At 33.2% G+C, this 26834-nt stretch overlaps 1 protein-coding gene across 1 annotated transcript in view; it reads left to right on the top strand.

Moving 5' to 3' along the window:
* The window catches only part of LOC120423779 (lachesin-like), a 115202-nt gene that overhangs the window by 14397 nt on the left and 73971 nt on the right, over positions 1-26834 (top strand). Inside the window, exon 2 of the mRNA XM_039587701.2 lies at positions 10859-11556. Within this exon, the coding sequence (XP_039443635.1) occupies positions 11397-11556 (160 nt within the window). The 5' untranslated portion in view covers positions 10859-11396. The remainder of the gene's footprint in view (positions 1-10858; positions 11557-26834) is intronic.

Genomic DNA, 26834 nt, shown 5'->3' with positions numbered 1-26834 from the left:
AAATTGAAAAAAAGCTGACCAAATTGTTCTCATTTTTCCTATGGATATTATTTTCAATGTGAAAAAAAATATGTGAAGTTTCGTCCATCTCCTAGAAAAAAATATGTTCAGGATGTTAAAATTCCAACTAACATTTCAAAGGGGCTTCAAACTTATTATTTGTAGAAAATTTTCTCAGATTATCGAAAATATTTACGTGACAGATGGCCGAAGATAAACATAAATTTATTTATATTTTGCAATTTTTTGGTACTAGCATATCTTGAATAATGTAAATTTTTTTTTATTTAAATCTGGGTTTGAAATTTAAAATTTAGTTTTTTTTTTAAATAATGTTTGCCCCTTCTCCTCCCGTCCTTAAGGGGTTACATACATGTAGAAAATCTCAATATTTCATAATTCCGAATATTTATTAAATCCTTTAAAAAGATGAATTCCAATCACTCCTAAAAGTTTCATGAAGATATGTCATGATTTAAGTGAGTAGAAGACGATTTAAGTTTAAAATTTTGCCATACGCAAAGCGGACTGTCAAACTTTGTGAGCGTTTTTCTCGGAACACCGAGTTGATTTACGGGTGCCACGATATCTCGAGATGGGATAGACCAAATTGGGTGAAATTTGGAGTGAAGACTCTCAAGACATATTCCGTGTGCATGACGAAGCTCGATTTTGAAATTTTGTTTTTTAAAAAAATACAAAAATCAAAAACTGACGATTTTTATATGAAAAACACAAAAATATTTTTACCTTTTTTTAAAATAAACTTTTTTTAAATCGGCCTTCATCATGCACACGGGACCGGTTTAATGAGTCTTCACCTTAATTTTAAGCCGATTTGGTCAAAACAGTCTTGAGATATCGTGGCACCCGTTTTTTGAAACTGCTAACTTAAAATAGCTATATCTCGGAAAATACACGCAGAAAAATGTTTTGTAGAATCAGCCTGTACGAGGTTTGAATCAACAAAATTTTTGTTGAATATAATTAACGCCGATTTTGCGTTGAAACAAACCTTGATTTTCTCAATTCCACAAAAGTCTTTTGTTGTTTCGAAAAAGCTACTTTGACGTTTAGCGTTGATTCAACAAAAATCTTGATTTTCAAATCAACAAAACGTTTTGTTGATTCAAATATGCCTTATTTTTCTGCGTGTATACAACCAAATGTGTTCAAATTTATTTTATTGATAGATGAAAATGTATATTTTAATGCCCTGAAAACAGATTTAAAACAAGTTTAAGCGTGTGCTCAAACCAACCTCTGAAATATTTGCCGATTTACATGTATGTAACCCCTTAACAGAGCCGAGGGAAAAAATATATAAAATTTGAGAGCGTTGCATATTGTAAAAAAAAATAAACAGAGGGATTAAGTTAGTCGAAATTGAGTGTTTGTGACAAAAAGTTAAATAAAAATAACAGGATTTTTCTGCGCATTATTATTTTTTCACGAAAAGTACACGAAAATCTGCTACATTGCCGAAAATATCAAATGGATCAAAAATTTTAACAAAAAATTTTTATAAACTATTTTTTTTAGAAAAATCGATGGTTCATTTTATGAAACGACTTATATTTGGAAAGGGGACAAGTAATTTTACGATTTTTTGTCGTTTTGAATTTCTGTATAGTCACGATAATCTATTTTTATAAATCCAAAAGGATGAAAAATGAGCTTTTTTTTCGTTTTTTCATGCCAATTTTGTATGGACAGCTCTTAGGAAGCGACATAAGCATCATAAATATTTGGCAACGGCCTGCAAAATATTGTATCGACTGAAATACATGCAGAGCATAAATCAGCGTTTATTCTGTCAAAATCTGTCCAACCACTGTCATGCGCCATAAATTATTCAAACGCCAGTTCGGCTTTTCGTGGGTCAGTTACCTAAACCCCAAGATTTAGCCTTGCCCGTCCAGGAAACCTGAAATATGTCCCCGTTTTATTAGTTGTTACAGCGAAAATAATCGACGCAGAACGCACCTTTTTCCTCTCACACACAATCCCCACCCCACCACCACCCTTCCAAGAAACACATCCGAAAAAAAATCCCATAAAAATCGTCCCAATTCTACCTTAAACTTTATTGCCCAATAAATCTCGACGACGCCAAGGCCGACGACCACCGCAAAAAGAAATATCGTCCCCAACATGACAATCGTCCAACCAAAAAAGCCCCACCGCAAATCAAGAAAATTTTCCGGAAACACCAGCAAAAAACCGCACCCGGAAACGGGGTCAAGAATTTGTTAAAAGGATTAGAGCCTAATAACTCTCTAATAAAATAAACTTTGACAGTTAGATTGATAGTCACGTTTTTGGGAGCGATTCTCACTCTGGGAAATTTTCATGTCACACGCCGCCCACAATAACTGGAGGAGGACCTTCTTCCGGATCCTGTGGGATTTTGAAGGGCTGGGGCGTCGTCGCCTTTGACGAGGATGCTTATTTGTTTAGGGCTTTTCCCTTGCTTCCAACCCCCAACCCCAAAAGAATGGAGCGGAAAAGTTTTCCCGCCGCAAAATTGCACCAAGAAATAAGAGTGGAGAAGCTTTTTGCCGGCTTGATGAAACAACACAGACGGGAAAGTTTTCTTGGAAGGTGTGGACAGGGATGGGAACGTTCGTTGTTGTTTTTTTCAAGAAAATGAAACTTAATCAGTAATTTTTTAAGCTTAACAATAATATTTTTTCTGTTTTCTAATTTAGTCTGCATTTTGAAACTACACTTTAAACATTTTCCTTTTTTATATTTTGAAAAAAAAATTGAACTTTTTTGTTCATTCCAGAATACTTAAATCTACTAAATTTCGTTTAAAATTGTTTGAGGCAGCTTTTCGACCGGTTTTCAATCAATTAGCGAATAAATGCTTTAAATTATTGATTCATCTGCACTTCTTTAGAATGCTCTCAACTCAAAAACAAAGAAAATTCAGTTTGTTCCAGAGAAATGTGCAAACTAGTGCTAGAGGTCATGATAGCTGATAGATCTTGTTTTGGTTTTCAAAAAATTAAAAATTCTAAAAAAAATAACCTTTTTTATTAATTCCTAAAAGTTCACTGGTTTAGAGGTCAAAAGATATTTTATGCTATCAAAATTGATTTTTACTAAATTCGTTAAAGAATCAAGACGAACTTACGTATCCTAAAATGGTTCCAGTATATTGAAAAAGTGCAAAAAAAATGAAACTTTGCTTTTAAAAACTGTTTGGGTAATTTTTTTGTGATATAATATTTAGGACCAAGAGACCATCCATAAACCCCTTGGCAAATTTTTTTTTCGAAAAACTTCAAAATTTTTATGAAAATTAATGTTTAATCAACTGAAAACCAGTTAAAATGCATTTTCCTGCGTTTATAATCATGTTTAGCATGTTTGAACTCCTTTGACATAATTTTACATTTTCATGAAATTGCAATGGACAGCCCCAAGAAAAGTTTTTTTTTCGCAAAAAAAAATGTCCGTCAATACCTTGATATTTTAAAAACTAATGATAGGAAAGCAACTGGACGCGTGCAAAATGCATTTTAAAACAATTTTTTCATCCAAATGATGAAATCTAGGCTTGACATTTTATTTATTTATTTTTTATATTCGCCCCCCCCTCGACTTTGGTCAGAGTCGAGAGACATAAACTTCAAAAAATATTTGCAGCGGCCTTACTGAAATTAAATTTAATTGAATTTAAAATTAATATGTTTGATTTAGATTAAACTTTTGAGAAGGTATTTTCTGATAAATTTGGAGCCTTAACAAAGTTGTAGTACTTGTAGGTACTGATTAGGACTTTTGAGAAAAAAAGGGACAAGGAAACAAAAAAAAAAACGATTTTTGTTTCGCTTCTGAACACTAAATGTTGAATTCTCAAAATATGTGATTTTAAATTTTATTTTTTTATCTTTTATGTGACTTATAAGCTGCACTTTTGTTTTATAGTTTCGTATTGCACCGAAGTTATGTTTTTTTAAATATCGAAAATATGATAAAACCAAATTTCTTTTTATTAAGTGCCCAGTACGATTTTCAATGTTAAAACATGAAACATTCGTGAAATTTTGCGATATTTTCAAAAAAAAATTTTTTGAATGGGCGTAATATTCAATGTTTGGCCCTGCTAAAATGTTAGTCTTGATTTAAAAATCTCCAAATTATTTTTTTCCAAATAATCGGACCATTAGTTGCTCAGATATCGACATTAGAAAATGGTGGGTTGTTTTGGTGAGACTTAGAAAACTTCAATTTTCGTGTTTCTTTTCCTTAAAGCGGCTGTATCTCAGCAACCCGAGATCCAATCTTCAATGTCTCTTAGACAATTTTATAGCAAATTTTCTGAAGCTTATTTTTTTTTTTAGAAATGGTCACTCATGGTCACTATTTTTAAAAATCGAAAAACTGCAAATATTTCGCTAAAATCAAACTTTCGGTGGCTATATCTTGAAAACAGAGCCCTTTATCAAAAAATCTGTAAAGTACTTTTCGATTGGAAATTCAATTTTACATAAAAAAAATTACGTCGAATTTGTTTTTGCATGAAGTTTCGATTTTTTCCAAAAATCAATATTTTTTCAAAAAATCATAACTCGTAGCAGATTTTTTGACCATGTTTCTCTATAGCTCAAAAGTTGCGGGTTTTTGTCCCCTAAAACATATAAAAAAATCTTGAAAATAAATAATTACGTATTTTGGGAAGTTGAGTTATTGTGAAAAAAAAGTTGATTAAAAAATTTGCACATTTTTTTTCCGTGTACCTTTTTTTTCTCAATAGTCCTCAACAATACCTACAACTTGCCGAAGACACCAAATTGATCAGAAAATTTACTCAAAAGTTACAGCAGTTTGAATATGTACGTACCATTTTTGTATGGACAGCAGCCAAAATTGTATGGAGACTTGTATGGGTGAACCAATGACACAAAAAAGCTTCTTTGGTCATAGGGAAGGCCCCCACAAAGTATGAGCCAAATCAAAAAATACAAAAAAATTAAAATGGTCGAAATCGGCCGATTTCGTAGAGAGTTGCTCAATGGTATTTTTTTTTTGTATAAAGCTCGACGCAAAACTAGTTTTTTTTTAATTTGTTGTATTTATCCAACTCTTAAAGTTTTTTTTGTGAAAATTTGCATTTTCGATGGCTCCTAAGCTCACATTTTTCAACTAAAATTTATCGTTTTATTTTCGATGTCGAAAATAGTTCTACAATAATATAATTTAGGAATTTGAGAATCAAGCGTAACATTTTTAAAGGGCAAAAAGCACTTATTTTTTATTTGATTGAGGGTGCTTTTTACATATTTTTATTTTCAGTTTCAGCATTTTCTGAAAATTTCAGCTTATAAATTTCTCATTGTTAAACACTAAGTATAAAAAAACATGCCAAAGCTTTAAAAACGTGGAAATTTTAAAGCAAGATTTGTTCACCCTGAAAATATCTTATTAGAACTAAATCAATGTTGAGAAAGCGTCTGTTTTTTTTTTAGTTAAAATAGTATATTAAATCTTGCTTGGTTATTTAATATTATTAGAAAAAATAAATTATAATTGTAATAGAAAGTCTACAATTCTATTCAATAAAATTGTTTATTTTGAATGAAAAAATCTGAGACTGAGAAATGTGATTTTTGTTCATTTTTAATTTAACTTTATAAGAAAATAAGATTTTTGGCTTTTTCTTGCTCTTAGGCCAAAGAACAGTGAACTTATTTAAGGTGAAACGGGAAGCCAGCGCCATATCGACACCTCGACTCGAGTTTTTGGAAAAGGCCGTAACTCACGAAGTTCTGTTTTTTTTTGCAAACGGTAGCAAGCATCCAATCAAGTTCCGAATTGATTCAAGTTGAAAAGAAGTTATCCAAGAATTGGCGTCCCGTTTCACCTTAAACTTCTTTTTTTGCTGTTAATCGGTAAACTTTAAGCTCGAATCAGTGTAAGAAATGGTTTTGAAAATTGCATGAAATTGTTTCTTGAATTTCGGTGTTCAAGTCATGCATTTCTGTTCACAGTTAAATAACAATTTGTATTCATCTTGAAAAAAATATCGAAATTATTTTTTTTTTAAATTTTCATCGTTGCTTCCAAATTTTTAAACCTTGTTGTTTTGTTTCCAAACTGCCTCACTGAGAATTTTGGCTCGAGCCTCGATTCGATTCAGGCTCGATCTAGAGCCAGATCGACTCGAGGCTCGAGCCAAAATTCTCAGTGGGTGCAAGTGTAGTGTGAGCTGATTCCTCCCCCTTCCTCCCTTCTAGGAGGATTAGTCGCTCACTTGAATATCCCCTTCACCTTCCTCCCAATTCGAACCGCAAGCAAATAAAATTATTATTTCACTCACATTATTCCCATCATCGAAATTGCCGCCGGAATATTGTTTCTCGGACCTTTTTTCTCCTCTCGCTCACGGTCTCTTTCTATCCCTTTCCTTCTCAAAGACTCGTTCTATTGTGCCCGGAAAAAAGAGCGGGCTCCTTTGTTTGGTTTCGGGCATACTTTCGAGATTTGGTCCGATTTGGCTCGTGTGCATGTTTCGACTTTTTTGTTTCTTGCGTTTTTCTTCTCGGAAGCAACTTATCTGGTCGTTATTTATATGGTCTGGCCTTTTTTTCCCCACTGTTTCTGTGCTTTCTCCGAGTTCCGATGATCATTATTTGCTCGGTTGCTGCCGGATTTTTTCCCTCGCTTTTCCGCGTTGGCCTCTTCAAATTGTTATTATAGGTATTTTGCCTCAAGTTCTTGAAGATTCTTTTTTTTTCGTTCGATTTTGTTTATTTTTCCCCGAGTCGTGTGTTTGTGTGTGTGTGCATAACAAGCAAAATCGTTTTCGACACACTTGACGACCCCTTGATCCGTAAGACGTGTGTGTGTTTAAGTGGAACGAGGGTTGCTTTGTTTTTCGTTTCTTGAGTTGATGAAAATGTTTCTGCCACACGTGCCTCGATCGTGGGTGGTTCTGCAAATGTCACATAAATAATGTTTAAACAAGAAAAATGCTTCATTTTATGCTGCACAATGATGGCTGATTTTTTTTTTAAATATTGTTAACTCATTTTGTTATGATTCTGAATCCGAAAACTTAGCAGGAGTTATTTTCGATTGTCAGAACTAACATTTACAATGGGCGTTATATTTGCGTAATATTGAATGCTTGCTTCTTCTGAAATGTAAGTCTTGATTCCAAAATATATGCAATATATTTTTTTCGAAAAGATCATATTTTTTTTCATTGAATATTAGGTAATTAGTTTCTGATATATTGGTATTAGAAAATGTGGGTCTTTTTGGATGAGACATGAAAAACTTCAATTTTCTTATTTCTTTTTCTTTTATTTGCTGTTTTTCAGCTACCAGAGGTCCAATCTTTATTGTCTTTTAGGCAGTTTTACTGGAATTTTTTATTCCAGATTTTTTTTTCTGAAATGGACAATAATGGACACTATTTTGAAAAAAAGAAAAACTATAAAATGACTATATCTTGAAAACAATACACTTTTTCAAAAAATCCGTAAAAAGCTTTTCGATTGCAAATTCGATTTCACATAAAAAACTGAAATGATTACACAGAACTTGACTGAAATTTATTTTTTAATTTTTTGTCCATACTTCAATTGAGCAAATATCAACGAAATCGGTCGGTTCGACATTTTTTTTTTGTATTTTTTGAATTGGATTAAACTTTGTGGGGGCCTTCCCGACCAAAGAAGCTATTTTTGTCATATAAAACATATAAAAAACTCTCGAAAATTATAAATACAAATTTTAAAAAATTTAGTTTTTGTAAAAAAAAAATTAAAAATCGGCATTTTTTTCGTGTACCTTTTTTTCTCAATAGTCCTCATCAATACCTACAACTTTGCCGATGACACCAAATCGATCAGAATATTTCTTCAAAGATTACAGATTTTCGAATAATTACGTATCATTTTTGTATGTACAGCTGTATGGATGAACCAATGACCCAAAATGGCTCCTTTGGTTTTATCCAAATCAAAAATATACATAAAATCTATATCCGATTTTGGTGGAAAATTGCTCATTTACCAAATTTACTTACCCAAATGAAAAGTATTTTTGATAAGGCATATTTAAGGCTCCCAACTGTAAGGATTTTTTCCTTACCGTAGGGGAGAGTAGGGAGACTTGATCCCCTTTTTTTGTATCGCACATAAATCTGTCAATTTCTCACAAAACTATAAACTTTTTGCATGAATTGAAAGCTTAAACATTCATCTATGTTTGGCTAATAAGGGTATTTCATCAGATGAACTCTTCGAATCATGCCAAGCGTATAAAAAAATATTTTAAACCGGCATTTTAAAAATGTTAGGGGTAACTTGATCCCCCTTTCAACATTTTTAAGTAATCTTAAGCAAAATGTTTCTTATTCATCCAAACTTTTAACTTTCTATAAGTTACAGCAATTTCACATAAAACCTGTACGTTTGTGTCCAAAATATAACAAGTTTAGTATGTAAAATATTTAAAAACTTAAAATATTATTTTTAGACCAAAATTAAGCATGTTTACAAAAGCTGGAAAATTTTGTTTACAAAACTTTTGAAAAAAGGTTCCAACTGCAGTAAGTTATGTACAACTACACAGAAAAAAAAATTATGGTAATATTCATCAGGAAATGGTGACAGATCTTGTGGCAAAAATAATGTGTAATATTACATCAGGAATTGGTGAATTTTCATCAGTTTCTGATGAATATTCATCAGGTTCACATTTTTACACATTTTTTGAGTAATATTAATCAAAAAATGAGTAAAATTCAACCTACCAAATTTTCAACATTCCAAAATTCAACTTTTTTTTGCCTTGTATACTAAAGGAAACTATGTATGAAACCCCAACCCAATTAATTAATTTTGAGGCTGATTCCAGTGACTGTAAAAATGCAGGGATCAAGTCTCCCTAAACGCACTTTTTTAAACAAATGATTGTAAAAATAGTATGACGATAAATTTAACATCAAAAGCGTGAGGGTTTTGGAGTTGATAAGTTTATCAATCAATTCATGTATAAAAAATATTTTTCAAATAATTTTGAGTGTTTTCTATACATATCAAAACAAAGAAAAAAAGATCTCTTGGAAGTTTTTTGGAGCTCGTTTTAGAAAAATGTGTGTAACTCAATCTAAACATTTTTTAATTTTTTCCTTTGTTTTCTACAATGAGTTTTAGTTAATTTCGCACAACTTTCTAGAACAAAGCTAATTGTTTTACCCACATGCTGACGAGATACAGGCTTGGGATCAAGTGTCCCCAGGGATCAAGTCTCCCCACTCTCCCCTACGGATTTTCGACCTTCTCCGCGGATTTTAAACAGGTTGGAATTTTTGTACGGAATTTTTGGCATAATACGGATTTGTACGGAATTTTAACAACTTTTTAAAAAATTCATTGCTTTTTTGATTGGGTCAAAGCTTTCTCTAATTATATATTTTTATTTAACTGTCAGTTTGATTTTAAATGGATAACTTGTATAATTTCCGGGTTTTCCTCAGTTCAAACTTGATTGTCAATAATTGTTCTTTTCAAATTCCTTACAAAACATATTTAGTAAACAAAAGATCAAATTTTGGCTTGTGAAAACCTTGTGTTGTGCTTGTATTTATAGGACCTTTCCAATAAAAACTCTAGAAATGTTTTTGTGAAAACACTAACAACGATATTATTCGTAAAAGCAAACTTGACATTTCGTAAACTTTTGAACGTTTACCAAAAATATTTTTAATTCTCAAATTCCAAACTTATCTAAATAGCGTGGCAGCGAATTTCATAACTTAATTATTTCTTGACTTTTTTTTGATAAGGTCCTATAAACAAATGTAAACATTGAGTGTATCCCGCTTACTCCGATGGACTTTGACATAAGGTGTGAAAGGGATACACTCAATGTTTACATTTGTTTATAGGACCTTATCAAAAAAAAGTCAAGATTTGAGCAATAATTTAAACATAAATTTGAACTTTAAATTAACAACTTTCCACTTTTATAATTGTTATTAAGGCTGGTAAATTTAATATTTATTGAAATTTGAGTTTAAATTAATTGAATTTAAGAATGTTGTTTTTTAAAACCTGTTTCAAATTTTAAATGTTGTTTTGTTTTAAATACAATATCCTTATCATAAAATGAACTAGATACCAAACAATTTCGTCTCTGAAATTCAGTAAAATAATTTAAGCTACTGCCAGTATTCCCTAATTTTGAATTGAATTGCCCAGAGGTCCTTCATTGATTTGCGTGGAACTTTGTCCTGAGTGGTAGTTTGGTCGCTTATCTCGTGACGGAGGCGTGGTACGACCCCTTTCCTATCCAGATTTTAAAGCTGAGATAACGTTACAAATGGTGCACGCTCGAAATGTCAAAATCACGTAGTGGTACCAACATTACAAAAAAAAAGTATGGCATAGAGTTATCTAAGCAAGCTTTCACGCACACTAGCACACGTGACCTGAAACGTTTGGTACGGTATGTCCATGTATCGTTCCTCCTCTGTAGATTCTGGGAATCGTGATCTTTTCTTCGGTCTGGCTGCGTTGTGTTTGATAAGATTAGATCAGAATTTAAAAAAAGGAGTAGGAGGGTCCCAAGTTACAGGTTGTTAAATAAAAACCTTTTTTCTACGATGAAACATGGTTTGTTTTTCCATGAAGAACGATTTTTAATCAGCAAATAACACATCATAAGATGAAAATTACTCATTTTAAACACAGTTCAGAATGGTTCCTTTTTCCAATCAAGTATTAAGTTAAAACAGCAAAACATTTATTGCCTTTTCTGATCTTTACCTTCACGACCATAAACAATCTACATAAAATTTCTCTTTTTCTCTCTCAATCCCTTCCCATTTCAGCTCATTACCATACTAATCAAAACAAACTGACCGTCTGGGTTTCCCCCGAAAAAAAAAATCCAAGAAAAATCATCCTGCTGAGAAAGAAAAACTCTGCTAACTTTTCCAAGTGATGGAAAAACATTGGCCGTTGTGGAATGCTCGGGAAAAACAACTAAACACTACGAAAAGGTTACAAACTGATGAGGGTTTTGCGGGGGGTGTGTGGTAGTGAAACAAACACAGAAAACGCAAAGTTAATACAAACACGGTGGTGGTGATGGGAGGGAGTGAGTAGAGTTAAAAACAAACAAGGCCAAGGAAGATAAAAAATGTGTCAATAAAGTGTGAAACTTTTGCGCTTCTTCTTCGACCAGACCCAGAAGATTTCCACCGGGAGTTGCTCGGCGAACGTCGCCGCCTACTTAGCTTCCAAGTCAGGGCCCTGGCTGTCAGGTCGTTATAAAAGTACACACAAATAACACACACACACAGCGCATAGAAAAAAGGGTCCTTCGGTGTGCGTGTGTCTGTGACGGAACGTGTTTGGAATTTCAAAATGGCGCCGATCGACGACCAAGGAAGCTGTCCGGCGGTGACAGGACAACGCCGTGGCAGCAAGCGGCTGCTCGCCAGGAGACCGACGGTCCAAAATCCGGTGACCACCGCCGGAAGTGGACTGCTGCTCTGGCTCGGACTGCTGGTCGTGCTCGTCAATGGTGAGTTTTTGGGAGCGATTTTATTTGTACCTTTTTTGTGAGGGGGAGATAATCGGTATTGATGGAATAGGATTTGCTGTGGGGGTCATTCTTCAGTGTGGACAGTGTCGGTTGGGAAATTTGTGAAATTAAAATAACCTTTTTCAGTGAACCAGAACTTATCTGCAACAATTTATTTCATTTGTGAACTACCGAGGGTTTCCTTTGATGGATTTAAGTAATCAACGTTTTGAGATTCCTGGTCGTTTTTAATTGCCATAAGAATACACGAAAGGATAAAATTGTTACTATAAAAATTTTGTTAGTGATGTGTTTTTAATCCCCTGAGCTGTAAGTAATTTATCGAAAAAATGATTCTTCCAAATTAATAAATAATCGAGGATACTGAAAACCTTTTTTTGTTTCAATGTTTTCGAATCATTCGATTTACCTTTTATTCAAAGTTCTATGAAATTTATCCCAAGTACAGTCCAGATTCGATTATCCGAAGCCTCGATTATCCGAAGTTTCGATTATCCGAAGGTTTGTATGGGACTTCGGATAATCAAATAACGAACAAAAAACATTTTTTGTCGTATTTTGCGTCCCCTTTATAGTCAAATTTTAATGGTTGATTGACTTTTAAGTTTAAAAAAGCATTTTTTCAATATTTCATCATCGCCATTTTGGCCGCCATCTTGGTTTTAAAAATTCTAAATAACTTTAGTGTAGTTTAAAGGTCAATAATAAATTGGCCCGAAAAATCAGGGGGCAAAAAAACATTTTTCAAAAAACTTCAAAATTTTAATGTAAATTTAAGTGCAATCAGCTGAAATCAATTTAAAGTACATTCCCCTGCGTTTAGAATCATTTTTAGCATGTTTGGGTTGATTTAAAAATGTTTTGAATTTTTAACAATCTTCGATGTTTATTATCGCAAAAAGTTTTTTTTTTGCAAAAAAAATTGTTTTCGTCAAATCTTACATTTTTTGAAAACTAATTATTGCAAAACAATTGAACTAGTGTAAAATGCATTTTGAAACACTTTTTCCATGGAAATGTTGAAGCTATGGCTTGTTATTTAAAATATTATTTTTTTTTATTTTTTTGCCCCCCCCCCCCCCTCTAGGGCCGGGGCCGAGGGACAAAAACTTTAAAAAATATTTGCATCGGCCTAAGACATCGAAAATAAAATGTTTTTCGTGATTCGATTATCCGAAGTGAAATTTTGCCAAGGCGGATAACCGAGTCTGGACTGTATCATAATAAATCATCAATCATAGTTTATACGAAATATTTTTTTGAATAATTAAATTTGTATTGGAGAGTTTTTCTTCAATTTTTACAAAAAAAGATTTTTTACGGATGTGCGGCAAAAAGTCGAAAGTAAAAAGGTCGAAAAATATTGGGTCTAAAAAAATATGGTCGAAAGTGATAAAAATCTTAGTGGAAAAATCAAGCATATTTGTATGATTTTTGATTTTGAATAGTTTAAAGAGATTTTTTGATGTGCGACAAAACGTCCAAATTCATAAGGTTGAAAGGATGAAAGTACGAATGCCAAAAGGTCGAAAGACATAAGGTCGATAGGTCGAATGCCAAAAAATCGAAAAATTGAAGGTCGAAAGGACATAAGGTCGAATGCCAAAAGGTCGAAAAACATAAGGAATGGAACAAAAAGTCGAAACGACAAAAGGTCGAAAAGACAAAGGGTCGAAAGGATAGAAGGGTGAAAGGACAAAAGGAACAATCGAAAGTACAAAAAGTTGAAAGTGAGAAAAGGTTAGTGAAAAAAATTATAATCATAATTCAAAAATATTTCATAAAACTCTTTCAAAATAATTAATTTTTGTTTTGGAAAGATTTATGTGAGTTTTCTATTAATTTATAATGGTTTATTCCCCCCCCCCCCCCGGCCAGAGCCGAGGGACAAAAACTTTGAAAATGTTTGCATCGGCCTTATAGAGCAGTTTATAAATAATTTTATAGGATATTGTTTGAATTTCAACTTATTTCATGTCTTTTGAATCGTGGAATGAGATTTTTTTTAAATGTAAAGAATACATTTAAAATTGATTGCATTAGTTTATTAATATTTCTGTAAGAGGTTTTCCATTCTATGAAAATAATGTATTAATGTTTTAATTATATTTTTGAGAGTTTTACCATTCTTTTGAAACAAGAGGAGTTTTTCTTAGAATTAAGAATTAAGAAATCAAATATAAACTTGGACATGTTACTTTGTTGTATTCTTTAGGTTTATTTAATCATGTTTTCGTAATATTTTTAAAGTGTATTCTATCAAACTTATTGTTTAAAAATAATGTTTTTTTTTGTTAGTTTACCCAAAACCTTATAAAATTCTTTGATCGGTTACATATTTATAAATTTTTAGCTTTATATCATATTTTTAATATTTTGTCTTATTTCTGTAGCATTTCTGTGAGTTTTTCCATTGTTTCAAAAATGAACAGTTCTAAAATATATATTTTTGAGAAATAGTCTGAACCCAAGTTTATTCAAGAGTACCGCACACCTGGGTTTATGTATTTTTGCCTTCCTCACCTTCCTGAGGAAAGGCTATAAAATCACTCGGAAAATGAAATTTTTAATTAGACCTCCTAGACCTACCTTCATTTGTACAAATCGACTCAGAATCACCAGGTGAGCAAATGTCTGTGTGTTTGGCTGTATGTAGACATGTGTACCAAATCAATGTCACTGGAATATCTCGTCACAGGCTCAACCGATTTTGGTCGGAATGGTTTTAATCGATCCGTCTTAACGTCCCCTAAGTTGCTATTTAAATTCATGCAGTTTTATCATGTATTTAAAAAGTTATGTTAAAAAAACTGTTTCATATTAAATTAAAATTATGGTAAAAAGGGTGGTTTTTTCATAAAACCCTCACATGTTATATATTTTTAGAAAGCATATGAGAAGAGCTTTTAGGTGGAGTAAGAATTTTCAAGATCTGACTTACCTATCTTAAATTACAAGCAGTTTAAAAAATGGTCTGAATTCACATAACCTCAACTGGTCAGGTCTGATCGCCACGAAAAAGCCGTGTAGAGGGATGCCATTTTCCTCAAAGGCCGTGTCTGTATAATCTTGACAAAAAGTCTGTAGGTAGTCTGTTGTTTTACTCATCACTTATTTTTGTTAGGACCTCTTAGGTGCTGCGAACGTTAGGGGAGATCCATAAACATGTGGAAACTTTAGGGGGGTTGGAATCATTATAAATGAGAGGAAGGCACCAACCACCTAAAAGTGGATTAAGTAACGTTTTAATAATGCTTTACACAACAAAAGTCCATTCTTTCAATATATTTTTATCTTGTTTCATATTTATTTGTGATTTTTTTATCGATCTAAACATGATAAGGTATTTAAAACTTTTAATGAGAGAAAATCTGAATTCAAACATAATTTTAGGACTTAATTAACTCTTACAGTTGCAATATTTCTGGGAGAAAATTATGCTGCCATTGTAATTTCATCATACACTGAGACAATAAAAAACGCATTTTTGACCTTTTACCCATTTGAATATTAGTCCACTTTTGATCTATTGTCCAACAGTCTTTTTTCTTTCAACCTATTGTATATTTGACCTTTAGAGTAAATATTTAAAATAGACTAAGTTGCTTAATTTTTGACTAATGATATCCCGGGAAGACGGTAATAACAAAATTCATGTCATTTCAATAACAAATACTGTTAAAATAACAAAAAGTGTTGTGGAATCTTCTTGAAACATCCATTTTTGCGTAAGGGTTTAATAACAGTTTATGTTATCATAACAAAATTTGTTATTTGTCTGATATTGGTTGAATGCCAAAACAACTTGGGAATAACATTTTTTGTTATGGAAGAATACCTCCAACAGTTATAAGGATGATCGGATCAGTTGTTAAAATAACAAAAAATAATAACAAAGATTTGTTCGAAGAATAACAAGAAATGTTATTAGTCTGTTATTACAATAACAATCCAATAACAAAAAATCATAACTATGAATAACAAATCTTGCTATAAATAACATTAAATGTTATTGGCCTAGTATTTTCAAATATCAAAAAAAGTTATTCCCAAGTTATTTCCGTCTGCTCGGGATTTTGGCAACTATTGATTTGATTTTCAATGTCCAAAAATGAAACTTTAAAAAAACACAAAAAAAATATTTCAAAAATACAAATGAGTAAAAAACATGAAAATTTCACTACTTTAAAATAAGATTTCTGGAAATTTGTTGAATGTTCGGAAGCAAATATGTATCAAAGTTTATTTTCAAGATGCCTTGTTGCAATACCTAAGTGCCCTCAATTGTTTTGTTATCGTTAGAACAAATCTATCTTAAATTTTATAAGCCAAGTTTAATCTTAATATTTTTTCTTTACAAACTTTGTTTTCTTCAACATTTAAGTTGAACCCAAACTTTCATCCCAGCCTGTGTTGTTTTTCCACCAAACAAAAATAAAACACAAACAAGTCGTCCACCGGTTCTCCTCAGCTGAGGCTCCTGGCTCCGTAATTTGATATTCAGCCCAAGTAAATCGTAATCGAATCGTTCCGGGGGACCATTTTCACACGTTTTAACATGTGTTTTTCTTTGTGCCGAGGATTTTTCGGGGGCTAACCGGACCGGCTTCCTTTCCCCTCTCTCTGGCGCGGAGTCGGTGTTGGAAAAAGGTGTCGTTAAAGTGGATGTTTTCATCGTGTTTTTCACCTAGAGCAGGGCCGATGCGATGGTGGAAACGAGAATTTGAAAGCACTTGGAGTTGATCCCGTGAATGAACAAGTGGAAGCGACATGGGGCTGGGCTGCTGTGTTGGTGGGTTGAACTATATTGTGCTGGAAAGAAAGGCCTGTTTCGACGATGTGCGAGTAATCTCTGCCCCTTAACGATGCATTTACTGTTACTGCTTGGACGGTGAATTTGGAGATTAGTGAGGAAGTGTTTTGTTAGGTAGATTATGTGGGATTTTCCTATATGAAGTCGTGTCATAAATAGTAGCTGAGGTTAAGTTTAGAAACACCTTTGATTTTTAAGTATTCTATCATTATTTTAGTTTTAAATTCTTATTGAAGAATTTGAACTGTTTAGCTTATTTTTCATGATTTTTCATGAATAAGTTAAAAAATATTTTTTTTCTTAGAAAACATACATTTCTCTGAAAGAAAGAATGGCATCGAAAACATCACAAAGGTTGTCAAAATTGGAATTACCACAGACTGCGTCCAATTATTTTATATTATATTCAGCAATTCCATTTGAAAAGAGCGTAAAAAAACTAAACTCGTATTTTTTTTGTTTGGCCATTAGGGTGATGACGAAACTTTTGGTACCCAAAAAAAGTAACGGTTTTCGCTTGAATTTTCGAGTTATTGCAGTTTTAGTTAAAAAAAAAATATTTTCCCGTTTCGTCATTTTTCGGTTTTCGCGCAAAAAAATCAATTTTTATTTTCAAAAAAAAAAAAAAAAACATGTCTCGGAAACGTATGGGTCGACATCTCCAGTTAAAAAAAAAAAATAATAAAATTTTCCGAGGAATCCGATAAAAATTATTTCAGACATAGGATTTTGTCTGTAAAATGATGATCAAGAAGCAAAAACCTCATAATTAATCAAGTGGATATGCCAAAAGTTTTTTTTAATATGCCTGGCGCTTTAAATAAATTTTTTAATGTAATTTTATAAATTTTTTTAAAGACTGGATATTACATTTCAGTTTATAAATTTTTAATTTGAAAAAAATATCATACTTTATAATTTTTTCTCAAAACTGGCATCTGTTGCAAATCGGGACAAATGTAATGAATTCCCGGGACAAAATTCTCGGAACTTTTCCAAAACCGGGAATTCCCAAATCCCGGGAATTTTTATAATTTGTCCGGGGAATTCCCAAAATTGAAAAAATATCAAATTTAGATCTGGAGATTCACATTTGCACAGCAAAAAAAGAAGTAATCCAGCTGCGTGTAAAAGGCCTGGGTGTAAAATAAATATTGCATTATTTTATGCAATTTTATGTGATTTTATACCCTGAAATATGTAGCCCATCAGTATGGGAAACCTACTTGACCGAAATGTCAAGCTCATATATGCGTTTATCCTTGCAGCTTTACATCGGGCTTATGGCCGAGTGGGCTAAGGCGCCAGTCCTTACTGTTGGTGCTGGGTTTGAATCCCGTCGGTTGCAACTTTTTTTTTGTGTTTGCAAAAATTGTACATGCAGTGTGTAATATAAAGTGTTTATTTTGGCGAAGGTGATGTGCATGCTTTGGCATGCGATTTTACCATCGGATTTTTTGCTGTGTGGTTGTAGAAATTGATGACAATGTGAATACATTGTAATAAGTTACAGAAATTGCTTTCCGTATAATTGATCGACGCAATTCATCAGCACAGCCGACAGTTATCCAAACTGCGAACAAAGCTAAACTTCGTTTACCTCGCCGCGATTAAAGCAAGTAGCTCGATTAATGCTCAATAAGCAAAACCTCAGTACCTCATGTGTGAGGCTCTGGGGGACTTTTCGATTACAATAAAATCAGAACATTTTGGACAGTCCAACTAAACGCGTCGGCGTATTTAATTTCGAGAAATCCCCCCTTCGATCATGGAAGTTCCATAACTATTATTATATTTACGTATATTTATAATTTTGAATTTGAAAAAAATATCATATCAAACATAATTTTTAAAATATGTTTTAAAACAAGAAATTCAAAATTGATCTAAAATTTTACACTGACTTGTATCATTTTATTTGTTGTTGCTTCTTGTTTTTTTTAGACATCTTCAAAGAAATTTGTCAAGCTTTTCTAGTCATGTCGTATAAAAAATAGATGAAAAAAAAATTATAAAAGACTTATTAAATTTGAATCACATTGGAATTAAAGATTGTAGTTCATTTAAAATCCAAAGCACAACAAAGAATAAAAAAATCCATTCATAACTTCTTTAAGTTTTTAAAAAGTATCGTCCTTGTTTAGATTGAAGTGTTGATTATCACCAATCAATATTATTATGCTAATTCTATGATTTTAAACATAACAAATATAATGAAAACATAGATTTTATGACTGTTTCAATAATTTCCCTGGATCCCGGGATTTCAAAAATATTTTTACCGTTTCCCGGGAAATTCAAAACCCGGGAAAATTGGACGTCCTAGTTGAAGCCAAATTTTTATCATGATGTTTTTTTTAATTGATTTAGGTTAAAACAGGAACGGAATGGATGTCAGTTTATTTGTAGCCGTTTATTTTTTCAAAGGCATTTTTTAAGCTTCAAAAATCTGTATCTTGAAATCTTATCTTCAGAAAAGTTGTAGGTGGTGTGGAGGAAAATTTAGAAAAAATATAGTTGTACTGTAAAAAAAATATAGATTTTCTAAATATTTTCACACCGTTTTTTTTTAATTGGCAGTGCTTCTGGGGACGCGCAGTCCGGTTTTTTCGCGATAATTGTCGTCGTAAATGATCGTAAAAATTTATTCCAACTTTCAGTTTTAGTATTAACTCATCAAACTATCGATTTTATGAAGAGTAAAGCGTCATTTATTTACTATTTTTGAAATTTGCTCGCGTTATCTAAATTGTAAAAACAGTAAAATTATACTGATAAGTCCAGCCCATAGCACTACTGCTCGGCTGGCACGCGTTCGATAAAAATAAACCATTTTAAATAATCAATTATCTATCTTTCCACAGCCGGCTGCCTAAGATTTAAAAATTTTAACCGATAAACAAAATGCTCATGGTCACATCACTGCCACTCGTGAATCCTGACCTCATACCCATCTACTAACCCCCTCAAAACTCATGTGATACTTTGTCGGAGAAGCAGTCGATTGGGCGGTCTCTATCACTCAAGTATCGGACTAACATTCCCATCCACTTCCCCGTGACCCTACCACTGGTCGTGGCCGGCGCCGGTATTGATCAGCATGATAGGGGCCTTTGAGAAGTTGCGAAGCGAGGAAAGATAGCACCCACTCATCTTCCACGGCTCGTGGATGTAACTTCTGGAGGTCCTGGTCAATAACGGAGTAGCAACTGCGGGTGGGCACCTATGCTTATGCTTATGCTTATATTTTCACACCGTTTTATTAATTCTTTTATTTTTTTATATGCTTAATTGGATCAAAAGTTTAAAAAAATTTGTTACAAATCGATGCCTCTGTGCATTCTTGTACTAAGCTCGTCGGTTTTCCTATCTAGTTAGCATAAGAGAGCACAGAGGCATCGAAATATTACGCCAACTGCGACACTTTTCTCCAACGGCTTTAAAACTTTACCCCGAACCATAGCCTCCCACAATTGTGTCATGTTCTACACGAAAACCACGCGTCCCGAGGCAGAAAACTGGGCCAAACAGGAACACACCCCCAGAAACATTTGATCTCCAGTCGTGAAGGGAATTTGGGATTAATTAAGAGATGATGCTCGAGTGCTGTAAAACGTACCTCCTCCTTTATTCTGTACCCAAAAAAAAAGAGTAAAAAACGACACTGGGGTTGGGCGTCAACTTCAACGCCGCCGGGCTTGATGATGCCATTAAATATGCCAAACTTACAAGAGGCCAACTCCTTTCTGCCGTCAGCTCGGCTGTATAATTATGAGGATGTTAAGTTCCGGGGGGATCCCACGGTGTGTGAGGCACTGTGGGATGAGAGGGTGGTCAAAATTGAATTTTCGAAATTTTGGTGTTTTTTTATGATTAAAACAAAAACAAGTTTCTTAAAAAATTTTAACCATTTTTTAACCAAAATCGATCGCAGTGTGCCAAGGGTTAACTCCCCGAACCAGGACGACCTCTGAACGGTGGCAATTATGGCGGAAGCGAAGAGCTTTTTATGCTGGTTGACTGCTCTCGCAAAAAGGTACGATAAGAGCGACTTCATTACACAATTTGCATTTCGGGGAAGATTTGTTGCGGAACATGTTTGGAGAATACAAATGATCTGTTGAAGTGGAGAGCACAGAGCTTTGTGTGGAAATAACGCGGGTTGGGCAATGATAAGCTAGAAAATGGAGGTTAAATTAGCATGATGGTGGGGGAAAAACAGCCTGTCTTGGCGGAGATTTATGGTTGAACTATTCAACACGAGTAGCTTAAGTTGGGTTAATGATTTGCTAAATATGGTGGCTAAATCAGGTAACTAATAGCAATTTACAAAATTGAAAGTCAGTTATTCTCATTTTTTTCTTATTCAAGTTTCCACAAACATGTGCCATATCACGTATGCAGTGATTATAATGGAATAATATTTCCTGACCTGCTTGGATCAACGAATGCATACCGGATGAGCTTCACTGCGCACATCATAGTAGGTAACTCGAAAAAAAGTTTACAAAAAAGAATAGAAAAGTGCACTGGCAAGCATTTTTCCATCCAATGCATTCACTTTTAGTTTTTCCATCTCAAGTTTTCTTTCGGAAAAATGCAAACTTGCTGGACCGCAAGAATTTACATCTCGCACTGTTCCTACAAATGTTGAAAAAGTGCCCCAAGGGTGCAAAACTCTCCTCGCAAAAACACCGTGTGTAACGAAACCGATAGTTGAATATTCAAATACTTGGACCGGAGTTTTCCTGCGCGAAAAACAGAGCAAAACCATCGTGGCATCACATGTAGAGAGCAGTTCTTTTTACTGGAGGGAAAATTTTGCACCGTCAGCTCTCGAGTCCGGCACACTTGGGACGACCGGAATGCAATTCCAGTGGAACATTTTTCATTCGGGTTGGTTCCCTTCCACGGAACCCCGGAGGTCACTGCGCGACTCTCTTGCAAATAGTCACCTTTTCCTTTCCATTTTGTACGATGTGTTAAACTACAATGGTGCGGTTTTCGCTTGGATGAAACCGCTTGTGCATTTGGGGGTTGAAGAATGATGAATTGAGGGAAATACAGATGTGTATTTAAAAGCAATTTAAGCTTTTCTCTCATTTTTTTTAAATTTTTAATTTTTCAAAAAGTTTTTTTCAAGTAAAAGAGAAATTCCGATTTTCTCCGATTTCAATTAAACTTTGTAGATAGTTGTTCTAAGATTATATAAGCCATTTTTGTGTCTAGTTACACTCGAGAAAGACATTTGAGAAAAGTGTAAGTTATTGAAATATTTTTGTGTTTCGTAGTTAAATCTTTTGCTGTATGTCGAAGTTGCATCGCGTCAAAATGTGACCAAAGTACCTTGAAATAAAAATACTCAAGATTTCTCGGAATATTTTAGATTTAAAAGTTAAATTACAGAATTCTATGACCATCCTAAGTAATAAAAAAAATCAATAATTTAAGCCGATCACGGGAATCGATTCTCCAGACAATTGAACATGAAAGTCTCCATATTGACCATGGTCATTCGTCAAAAAAAAATAAATGCTGAAAAAACTGGGGTTTTGACCCTTTTTGGGTTGTTTTTTGCCAATGTGAGACTTGATTTTTCAGTCTCAAGATTATTTCTACCAGAAAGCGCGTCAAATTTCTCATATTTTTGATCAAGACAAAAATTATTCAAATTTTGCTTGAGAACTTCTAATTTTGACAGGTTAGCCTGATTTTGAATAACTTTTTATTATTTCAATGAGCTTAGTTTAAAGTTTAGAATTTGCTCTTTTTTCTAGACTTTATTTAATTATGTTGGGCAAAATTGTTTCGATTGGACTTGAAATTTCTAGCTCTTATAAGTTCAATGCTAATTTTAATTCAAGTTTACGCCTCCCCCCACTCCTTGAAAAAAAAATCAAATTCGCACGGTTGGCTGGAACGAACTAATTATTGAATTTGAATGTACCTAAAATGTTTTGATGGGGAAAGTTAGTTTAAAATGTCCCCTTTCAAGATTTCTAACTCCCAAAATATTCTATGCAGGGATTTTTAAATGACGGCCATTTTAAGATTTTTTTCTGGATTTCAAGGTGAAAAAGAAGAAATTCATTACATTTACAGTGCAGCATTATCACACAAATCGTTTTTTATGTATAGGAACTCATTGGTTACTTTTATTGAGTCTTTGGGGGTTGTCCATAAACTACAAGGATTGACTTAGGCCATCGTAGGACTCCTTCATCGCATCATATTTCATAAAAACTAAATAAATTATGTTAAATCTTTTTTTTTACTGTACCAGCATTGAATTTACCGGTGTTACGTAATGTAAGGATGATCCACCTTTTGTAAAAGTTGACACGATACCTCTCCGAACTTTTTCTTTCAAGCCCTAGCGATTTGTACTGTATTTTGCTTCTTTTCTTCTTCCAAATTGCTTGATTTAAAAATCAAATACACCAATTCCATATTAAAGTCGCATGATTGTCCATGAATCAAAATTGCTTCATCTAAGATACAACTTGTTTTATGAGTTCTTCAATTGACTTTAAAATAGTCTTATCTGCTGGGTGGTGCTTAGGGTGGTTGTATTCAAACTTGGGTAGTTCCAAAAATATGTTGTTTCAATTTTTTTTAAACTTTTGAAAAAAAATCAACATACTCAATCTTGATTTTGAGCTCGTAACGAGACTTTGTATTTGTATGGTTGTTTTGCAAAGGCATAGTTGAAGTTTTTTTTAAATCATGTTCAATCAATGTTCCATAACGGATTATACATACGCGATTGTATAACACAATGTTGTTTAAAAAATTATGTAAGAGCATAATACAATTCATGATTTGATGGTACTATTGATCAAATGATGGTTAATAAATTGATTGAATTAAAGTTTTACAAGAATGATGACTTTGTACCTAAGATATCGTTAAACGAACGTAACTTAAAGTATTTTACTTAAACTGTGCACTATGTTCTGATTAAATATTCCATGACTAATTGAAATATGTTCATGGATTTTACTATTTATCGATTATCCATTTGATAAGACTAAAGCAATATTTATCGGTTTGAAATGGTATGTAATTTTACATGATATTTTTCAATCTAAGAATATTAAGAAAAATAAGTAATTATTTATTCTTGGGAATAGTTACTTTATTAAGAAATTAAATTACAGCTAAAATACATAGCAAATCCTTTCTTTTTTTTTGCGAAATACCTAATGTGCTCATTTATGCAAAATCAGCAAAATGGAATGTTATATATTGAACATAGCATTGTCTGAGCAAAACACTAATTATATTTGCTTATAATCCTGTCTTTTTTTTAATACAACAAGTCGATACGAGCTCAAAATCAAATTAATATTCGAGGCCATGTGTTTTTCTTGAATATGTTTCATGGAAATTTGGTATGCATTTTCGCTTTATTAGATTTTTTTTAACTTTAGCACAACAATTTTCACAAATTACTGTGTTTATTTGAAAATACTCACTTTTTTTCAATTTGCAATATGGTTATCGAACAAAGCGAAATTTGTTTTGTACTTTAATTAAATTAGAGTTTTTTTTAAATACTGAAATTTTCACAAAATACCGTGTTTTTTTTCAAAGGTACTCAAATTTTCAAAATTTGCAGTATGTGTATCAAATGAAGCGAAATTTAGCATGCTTCATACTAAGATTCAAATTTTGTATACAGTCCAGACTATCCAGATTATCCGAAGGCCTCGAAAAAAATTTCCTTCAGATAATCGAATCACAAAAAAATATTTTTTTCGTTTTCTTGTTTTTGACTGTTTATTTTAAGTATGATCCCAAAACTTCTCTAAAGTAATTTAGAGTATTTAAATTCAAGTTGGCGGTAACTATTGAAAACATGTTTTTTGTTTGTTTTTCAGGGCAATCAACCATTAAAATTTGACTTAATTTGGGTCACAGAATTTGAATTTGATAATAAATGCAAGAAAATCAAAAATTCTAAAAAAAACAATTTTGCTCATGATTCGATTATCCGAAGTCCTATACAAACCTTCGGATAATCGAAACTTCGGATTGAGTCTTGACTGTACATCAAATATTTTTTTTCTTCGTTTGAAAACTATGAAAATTTGGGTATATTCGTAAAAATATAATATTTTGTGTAAATTTGTGAAACGATAGAACTATCGCTATCGTTGTCGAACCTCGATAATTTTATCGTTAACAACCTTATTTCACGATACTTCTTGCTTAGTTTTGTTTGAAAATTAGGCTTGAAATTTGAAACTTTTCTTGTGGACATATTTTGTGTAAGGAAAATGGCTAATACATATTACAGAAAAAAACGATGCAGGTGCTTATGATACAAGCATGACCAGTATAACAAAGTCCATTGCACAGTGGTCCAGATTGCAAACATAAGTGGAAAATTGATTTTCAGAAAAATGGTGAAGTTTTTTAGTTCCGACTCCAAGTCTTCGCAAGAGTTATTTCAAATGGAAAGCGGTAACTTTTGGCTTGGATATAAATTTGAATGAGTCATAATTAGGGGTGTTAAAATATCTATTTTATTGTATATCTTTAATCATTTTATTCTTTCTTAAAAATTATTGGTAAATTTTATACTATAGTTTTTTTTTTCTTTTGAAAATGTATAATTTTCATGGAGGAGTGTACAAAACCATCCTAACGAAATTAGAAATTTATTCAAATTTGTTTATATTTCATATTATTTTGCCTGCAAATTCTGAAACTGCCCTTAGAATTTGCCCACAGTGGTCAAATACATCATATTTTCAGTTTCTTTGGGTTTATACGATAACACAACTCGACATGTGTTTAAAGTTGATGCCAGTAAACGCTTCAGTTTCGTCAAGGTATGATAGATTTGAGCTCCCTGAACACGCCGGGACCGTGGTGTAGGGGTAAGCGTGGTTGCCTCTCACCCAGTCGACCTGGGTTTGATCCCAGAAGGTCCCGGTGGCAAATTTTGAGACGAGGTTTGTCTGATCACGCCTTCCGTCGGACGGGGAAGTAAATGTTGGCCCAGGTCTAACCTAAATGTTAGGTCGTTAGCTCAGTCCAGGTGTAGGAGTCGTCTCCCTGGGTCCTGCCTCGGTGGAGTCGCTGTAGGCAGTTGGACTAACAATCCAAAGGTCGTCAGTTCGAATCCCGGGGTGGATGGAAGCTAAGGTGTAAAAAGAGGTTTGCAATTGCCTCAACAATCAAGCCTTCGAACACCTAGTTTCGAGTAGGAATCTCGCAATCGAGAACGCCAAGGCAATGCTGTAGAGCGAATAATTTGATTTGATTTTGATTTTGAACACGCTTCAATCGACAGTATTGGAATTTAGTGAATTCCCTGCCAATAAATAAAATTGTAATTTTGGGTATAAATGCTGTGGAATCATGTAAAGCAACCATGCACACCCTCTTAATTTTGCTACCCCCAAAGATGAACGTGGGTTTTACAATTTTATTTATTGACAGGGAATCCATTGGCATTCACTTTGTGGGGGTTTTCCCTATTACCAAAGAAGCAATTTTTTTGTCATTGGTTCACCCAAAAATTGTTCGTAAATATTCGAAAATCTGTATTTTTGAAGGAATTTTCTGATCGATTTCGTGTCTTCAGCAAAGTGACAGGTATTTATGAGGATTATTGATAAAAAAGTGGCACACGAAAAAAAAATCGTCCGAGACAAGAGATAACTTTCTAAAAAGTCGTTTTTTTTTAATATTTTTGAATTAACTTTGACGTAAAATCGCTATGTTATGACTAATTAATGGTTGAAAAATGTTTTTTTAAATATCCATCTATGAAAATATCTTTTTTGAACAGCTGGAAAAAGTCTCTAAAACTTTCTGTTTTAGACAAAGAAAATCGTAAAATAAGTTAAGCATTCGATAGAATCGAAATGGCCACCGGAGATTGGTGAAACCGGTTCCGATGTGTCCTATGGTATTTAATATTATTCTAGGATTGTTTTGCATTATTATTCATGGTAAAAGAAAGCGTATCAGTTCACAATTGGATAAATCTGATATTTTTTCCAAAAATCCGGATCTTCCGGTGGAGTGTACTCCGGCCACTGGTCCGTGCGGTGCGATTTTTCATCGGATTATTGTTCCTGGTGCAAAAACGAAGCTTTTGGTGTATAGCAATCGATGGTTTGCGCGAATTCATGTTGCGGTAATTTTTTGGGTCCTTTTTTCCCACTGTGCGTTGGCAGCTTCAGAATTGTTCTAGCTTTCATTAGTTGATTCCAAATATTTTATTAAGTTCGTAACATATTTAAAAAGAGCTCAGCCTGCATCAGCTTCATGAGCTCCTTCGCGATGTTTTGTGGTTTTTGTAAAAGTGAAATGCAAAACTTTCTAAATCAACGTTAATTTTACTTGCTTCTCTGAAATCCACGTTACCATCGCAGCATGCTGCGCAAACGGCACGGTTCACTTGTACAGCTGATACCGGGAGGAA

This window comes from Culex pipiens, chromosome 3 (genome assembly GCF_016801865.2).
Source record: "Culex pipiens pallens isolate TS chromosome 3, TS_CPP_V2, whole genome shotgun sequence".
Classification (NCBI taxonomy): Eukaryota; Metazoa; Arthropoda; class Insecta; order Diptera; family Culicidae; genus Culex; species Culex pipiens.
Note: the sequence above shows the minus strand (reverse complement) of the source record. Positions and strands in the feature narration are given on the sequence as shown.